General features: G+C 56.1%; 1 protein-coding gene across 1 annotated transcript; it reads right to left on the reverse strand.

The window, feature by feature from the left end:
• Positions 1-573: 573 nt before the first annotated feature.
• On the reverse strand, positions 574-1,352 carry NGA_2109400 (30s ribosomal protein s5; the record flags this gene model as incomplete). Its single annotated transcript, XM_005856306.1, has 1 exon — positions 574-1,352. A coding segment is annotated over one exon (664 nt), but the record flags the coding sequence as incomplete, so codon positions are not given.
• Positions 1,353-7,203: the final 5,851 nt, after the last annotated feature.

Raw genomic sequence — 7,203 nt, forward strand, 5'->3', positions numbered from 1 at the left:
GTTCACCTGACGACCCCCTCCAAAGTGGCGGTGTCCTTGCCCGTGGGCGGCCGGTACCGGACGGGAAGTCTCTCCTTTACCACGCGGGAAGAGGCAGACCTGGCCTTCTCGCAGCTCTCGGGGACGGGCTTGCCGGACCTGAAGCTCCGGAAGGCGTGGGCCGTGTACCGGCTGAGGGTGAAGGGGCTGCCCGCGGACACGAGGGAGGAGGACCTGCGCGAGGTGCTGAGAGGCGGCTACGAGCCCTTCCAGGTGGACTTCCCTCGGAGTCGGAAGGGGAACCCGAAAGGCGAGGCGGTGCTCAGGTTCAGGACCTACGACCAGCTGGTGGCGGCGATCGGTCGCCTGTACGGGCGGGACTCGCCCATGGATGAGGTCGAGAACCAGGCGCGATGGGCGTCGGCGGGGGAGGGGATGAGCTTCGACGACCCGGCCGGGAGCTTGGAGGAGGAGCTGGCGAGGTTGCCACCCTCAGCCTCTTCCCCGCTCTCGACCGAGACGGGAATGGGGCTGGACGCACTCTTTGACAGGCACTGGAAGGAAGAGAGGGGTCCCGGGGAGGAGGGGGGGGGGGAGGCGGGGATGGAGGGGGGCGAGGCCGCCGCGTCGAAGCCTGGGGGGCTCGGGGTGGCAGAGCCAGGGGCAAAGGGGAGCGGGAAAGATGTCCAGGAAGAAGAGGAGGAGAAAGAGGAAGAAAGTTACGCGGGAAGAGACGTCAATCCCTTCGCCATCCATCCGGAGGGCAAGTGGGTGAAGATGCTGGTGGACACAGACACGACGCAGAAGATCATCAAGGGGGGGCACATTCTCTCCTATCGCGCTCTGGTGCTCGTAGGCAACCTGAAAGGCTGCGGAGGCTGGGGCGTGGGGAAAGGCGCGACCCTGGAGGAGGCGCAGATACGGGCCTATAGGGCTGCCAAGAAAAACCTCATCCACATCGATCTCTACCGCAACCGGTGCATCACCACCGACCTGTACGGGAAGCACAACAATTGCCGCATCTATATCCAGGCGGGTCAACCCAACCGACCACATAAGGAGGGGCGAATGATAAACGACATGCTGAGGATTATGGGTGTGGAGTGCGGGGAGGCGAGGAGCATCGGAAGAAGGAACCCCTACTCGGTGGTCAGGGCCTTGTTCCATGCGATAAGCAAGCACGAGGGTGTGGAAGCGCTCTCCAGGAAGAGGGGGAGGCGTTTGATCAGTGTATCTAAAGCGCGTTACTTGGGCTTGTAATCATTGGAAATTATGGCCAGGGGGAGGAGGCCTGGGAAGAAAACATTCGCCGTCAAGCAAGACTCCTGTGTTCATCGAGGCCTGGCACGAAACAGCGACTTGGAAAAGTGGAAGTCGAAATGTAGTGTATTTTTTTACTTTCTTTTAAATTTACTCTACACGCGCCAGACGTTCTCCTTCACGAGAACCCACTCCCTTCCTAGTCATCCTCATCATCTTTTGCTGCCGGGGGGGGACCGCAGGGCTGTAGCATTTTCTCGAGGAGCTGGTAGCGCACACGACCTACCGCGTCGTTCTGCGCCACTGCAATGTAGGCAAGCTGGTCGTGATGACCCAAATGAGTAGCGTAGGTGTCCCGATGCTGGTTCGTCAACCATTCGCTGTCGAGAAAAGGAACGTGAGCAGAATGAGACATGCAACGACATGCACATGCAGCTTGCATCATCCCTTCTGTAACAGTCGAAACCGCAAAAAAAAAAAATCGAATGTACACGGCGTTCTGGTGAAATACGTAGATTGTTTCTGTCGCAAGTGTGAAATGCCGAATGGGGTATTTCATCACTATTCGAAGCCTAGAAGTTGTCCTCTGCACTTACTGTTTGGTCAGGTCGGGATGACCTGTCCCGACATATTTATTTTGAAGATGCTCCCAGCTCCGATTGATATTGAATCGGTCGGCTGCCTGTAAGAAATTGCACATCACGGATTAAAAGGGATCGGTGCCCCCTCCACTAGTTCGGGGGGGCGTCTCACCATGATCGATGCCGGCTACGTGTGTCAGGTGGGGCCTTCTCCCTACGTGTGTCCGCTCTCGTATCTGCTCTGTAATATAGAAGATACAATGGATGTGATGCCTTATCAAAGGGAGGATCGCAACCCAGTCGATTACACCGTGAGAACTAGCCCTAAGGCGCAAGGCGGGGGGGGGTTCCTGTCGCTGGCGAGAACCGGGGGCAGTATCTTCCATGTAAACTCCAGGGGGGTTATGCCACACATTTGACCAGCTCGTCAGAGTCGAGGTTTTAGGTTGTCTCACATTTGGTTCTTCTCATTGCGTGTGTTAGGGAAATCCGCTAGCTATTTTCGAGCCTCTGACTTTTTGACCGGTCCCATCACGGTTTTCCCACCACGCTAGGAGCTTGTGGACGTCGGTGACGGGATGAGAAGGGTGTCGCCTCTACTTGGATGGGTGCTTGCACAAAGTCGGCAATGGACTGGTTCGGCAGCATTTGTGTCGTCACTTCGAGCCTTGGTGTCATACCCGCGTGTTTGCTTGAGACCTGTCGTCCCTCATGCTGCTGTCAGCTCGACATGTCTCAGGAGACGAAGCACGACGACGAGCTCAACGGTGATGGCGGCGTTTGAGGCAGACAAAAGCACAGTTTCATCCGGCACCGGCACCCCACCAACAGTGGCAACGATCAGTTCCATATCTCCCTTCATAAATAGGCACGATGTTACCGTGGAGGTACACTCCGGTCGAGGTCCTTCTCTGCAGCGATTGCGCGTTCACGTCCTGCCCCTGGAATCGGACAAGTTGGAGGTACTCTTATCACAAGTTTACGACCGTGTGGCTCAAAGGGGTGGAATTGTGGGTATGGACGCAGAATGGCAGCCTGAGGTCCTCCGCTTCGAGCGCAACCCCGTTGCTTTGCTACAGCTGGCTTGGGAGGAGGACATCTTTCTGGTTCGACTGCAACACATGCGGGGAAAGGTGCCGGCGTCGCTCCATCGACTTTTGGCCGACGAGCGTATCATTAAGGTTGGGTGTAATATCGGTGGGGATGCCAAGCGGCTGTTAAAGGACTACGCACTGGACACGAGAGGGCACGTGGACCTGAGAGAGGTCACCCAGGGCCTGGGGCTCGTCCAGTGCAAGCGTCGCAGCATGGCGTGGCTGGCCAAGGAATTTTTGAGGATGGACATGGACAAATCGCAGCAGTGCTCCGATTGGGGAAACCTGGAGCTGTCGGCGGAGCAGATTAAGTACTCGAGCATCGACGCCTGGGTGGCGCCGGCCATCGTCGGGCATCTCTTCCGTCGCTACAAGTCCCAGGTCGGCCAGCCCCCTTGCCCCTCCTCCTTCTGCAAGCGGCTGGTGCCTCAGTATTGGACGCGGCGGGTTGGCGACGGGCATCATGCAAAGATAAAGAGATCACCTCCCGATGGGAGGTGGGAAGTGCAGCAACAGCAGGAGCGGGAGCAGCAGAAGCAACGAAGTAGTAGGGATGGGATGACATATTAATTGAGGAGCTGTCGACTTACGGACAGTCGCCGGTGCATGCATGTGGTGACAGATATAATGACGCCCGTAATGTGCCCCTCTACGCGGAGATTCGCTTAAATGTTTCGCTCCGTCGCATGCTTGTGTAGGATCGTGTGATTTAGAGATATGTCTAAAAGTAACAAAGTACCTTCGAAACGCGCCAAACTGTATAATTTGCGTTCCTCAGATTGTCAGTGGTAAGTCCAAATTATGCACATCTTTCACACGACGTTTGAGGTCTTTGGCTGCCACCCTTAACTTTGCTGCCGTCTGCTCTTTGCTACCGCTCGAGTCGATCACAAGCGTCGCCGCCTTGTTTCTCACCTCATTGCTCGCAAGAGCCGCTATTCTCCTCTGCGCTTCCTCTGCGGTCATCCCGTCTCGGTCCATTAATCGTGCTTGCGCCAACTTAGGGTCGATCAGCATCGTCCAGACCTCATCCATCCACAAGTCCCACCCTGCCTCGACCAAGACGGCCGCCTCCACCACCACCCACGCGTGGCCCTCCGTCGTCAGGCGGGCAATCTCCTCCTTCGCCCGCGCCTCTGTGGCAGGAAACATGATCTTGTTTAATTGTTGGAGCGACCTGTGGTCGCGCTGGAACACGAGCTTGCCGAGTTTCTTCCTGTCCACGCGGCCATCGGTGGTAAAAATGCTGGGTCCGAAGGCCTTACGGAGTTGCTGGTTGGCGGGCGTGTGAGGGGCATAGCACGCGTGAGCCAATAGGTCGGCATTTAGGACCGTTGCGCCAAGGCCTCTCAAGACACTGCAGGCGTGGGTCTTCCCTGAAGCGATGCCGCCAGTAAGCCCATGGACCAGTACACTTTTCATTCCAGCATCAACCTGTGTCCGAATGGGAGGAGAGGGCATTAGCAGTCCGGTCTGTTTTGTGCCTGACCCTCCTTGAGGAAGAAGGACGAATACTGATACATGAAGGAAAACCAAAGCGCCTTTGTTATAGAGCCTCGGGTTTATTTTTCTTTAGCAACGTCTCACGAGAATTGTGAGTCGCAGAGGTTATAGCTTTCCCATCTTCCATGGGGTCTTCCCTACACACTGCCGAATTCCTGCATCCAGTCGTTGTACCGCTGCAAATCCCCTGAGCCCACGGACTTGCTGATTTTCGATAACGCAAACAAGAAATCAGCTTGCGTGACCATCGACGCCTGGAGTTTGTCTCGGTTTGCCATCAATGCCTTCTGAATCTCCAAGCCATGTAGTCCCTGTTTCCTTGCTTCCTCCATCACCCGCCGCACACTCATCATCGAGGCGTCTCGACACACGTTCGCAATGTCTGCACCAGAGTATCCTTCCGTTTGCTGAGCTAGGGTATCCAAATCCAAATCATCCCCCACCTCAATATCCCTCATATTGATTCTGAATAATTCTTTCCGTCCTTCTTCGGTAGGCAGCGAAATATAGATTCTCTTCTCCATTCGCCGTCGCAAAGCATCATCTAGATCCCACGGCATGTTGGTGGCTGCCAGGACGATGACTGTTTTGCTTCCAGGCCTCTCCTCCTCGTCCACCGCTCCCTCCTCGTTATCATCCACGCTGGTCGTGGCTGAGGCGTCCGCTACACCATCCATCTGAACCATGAGTTCTGTCTTGACGCGCCGACTCGCCTCGTGCTCGCCGCTGCCCCCGCGCGACCCGGCGATAGAATCGATCTCGTCGAAGAAGAGCGTGGATGGGGCGTAGTATCTCGCCATTTCAAAAAGGATTCGAACCATTTTTTCGCTGTCACCTCGGTACTGATTAGGTAGCGGAAAGGTTTTGGAGGCAATGAGTGGCCGCGAAAAACGATGACATAATGAAACAAGAACACAAGCTAAATGGTCCGGAAGCTTGTGGGCATGAAGGGGGACGGAAACGAGAACATGCGAGGGATACACGGTTAAAACTATACAAAACTTATGTGATAAACTCTACCTTAGAGCCGAGAGTGGACGCCGAGACATTGAAGAACGTGGTGGCACACTCCGTGGCAACAGCCTTGGCCAGCATGGTCTTCCCCGTCCCTGGAGGCCTGTGTGTGAAAAGGGCGAAGGGAGAAGACACTCGTGAGCGCCCTGCCGAAATGTGTTGAAGGGCTGTTCATGATTCCTACTTTCTGTGCGCTTCGATTTGTTGGCTTTCAGGTCCTCCAGCCGGACCTGAGATGCTTCCGCCCCACCCACTCATGCCTACATACCCGAACAACAAGACCCCCTTCCATGGCCGCCGAATGCCCTTGAAATAGTCAGGCATCCACAATGGCAATACAACTGCTTCTTGCAAAAGCTGTTTCGCCTCTTGTAAATCAGCGATAGAGTCCCAGGAGACATTCACTCCCTGCTCCACGATCTCCCGCTCGATGCTTTCAATAAGCTCCGTGTCTGCCCATCCTGCCTCCCGGGCTACATCGCTGTATCTTGGTTTTCCATTCAAAGCCAGGGGGGGCGTGTCCTCTGCCCTGCTATTCGCAGAATTGCTCGAGTTGTGCTTCTGAAGGGTGGCGTAGGGGCCCGCAGTGTCCACTGCAGTAGCATTGACGCCACGCCCCGCGTTACGCCTCGCACCGGAGCTAGAAGAAGCGGTATTCACAGTCACGGGAACCGGAGGTTTGACCGAGGTGCGTGTCCGGGTACCCTCGGCGCGCCCAGCCACAGCCGCCGCCGACGAGCTTGTTACAGTGGCCGGACGGGCACCTGCCTGTGACGTCCGCCGGTTTGAACCTAATTTTCTGGTCGAAGCAGCTGCGACACGCCTCCCTTCGGCGGTTTCTTTTCCCCCAACGCCAAGAGATTGCCGGTGTGTGCGCATACCGCCCTCTCTCCCGCCCACAGAGGCTTTGGAGCGGCGGGATGTGGTCGGCGGCGTTGGTGCTTCCCAAACTCCGGGTTCGCGTGCAATTTCAGAATCAGGCAACTGTGATGCTGCGAGAGCCGCTGCCTCCCTCTTGCTGGCTGCGGCAGCGGCCGAAAGCGGCGGAGGGGGAGATGGAGGCCGGGGCTTATTACTGGGCGGAACGGGAGGAATGGAACGTAGGGTGTTTTGCAGCTCATTTAGCAAAGCTTCCTCAGCCTTGAGCTCCTTGGCCAGCTTGAGGTATCTATTTCGACGCCACTCCTGATCATCCGATTTCAAGGTTACGTTTGCAAACTCCTGCAGTACTTGCTGCGCCTTTCGGTGAAGTTGGATGGCCGCCTCGTACTGGGAAAGCAAGCCGTGTTCCCGGGCTTGGCGAAGCAACAGCGGAAGTTTTTTCACTGCCGAAGGAATCGAGGGCAGAGTGGCTGCCGCCTTAATTGTTGCACTAGCATTTTCAGCGGTATTTGTACTTGATTGAAGGGTATTTGAGCCAGGAAGGCTTGATTTATTCGCAGCATCGGCCATCGCTACTTCGTGCCTCCTTCCTTAACTTGCTCTGATGAGAACGTGAAGGACAAGAAAAGAACGAAATTAGTGTCGAATGCATCTGGCGTGCTCGGCTTGTACTTTTCCCCCTGAAAATGTGCAGCGAAAGACAATTCAAAGCGTATGCCTGGAGATGGGCGGTCCGCCCATGGAGTCGCGGGCTTGCTCATGGTGGAACATCGAGCCACTTTTGGCGACCCTCCCGCCTCATCCCTTCTGATGGATGGGGCCTCGCGTTGCCGCCAGTCAGGGGTCTTACTCACGCATCCTCTCTGGCACAGTGGGCCTGCATAAATTTG

Source organism: Nannochloropsis gaditana (assembly GCF_000240725.1).
Source record: "Nannochloropsis gaditana CCMP526 unplaced genomic scaffold scaffold007, whole genome shotgun sequence".
NCBI lineage: Eukaryota > Eustigmatophyceae > Eustigmatales > Monodopsidaceae > Microchloropsis > Microchloropsis gaditana.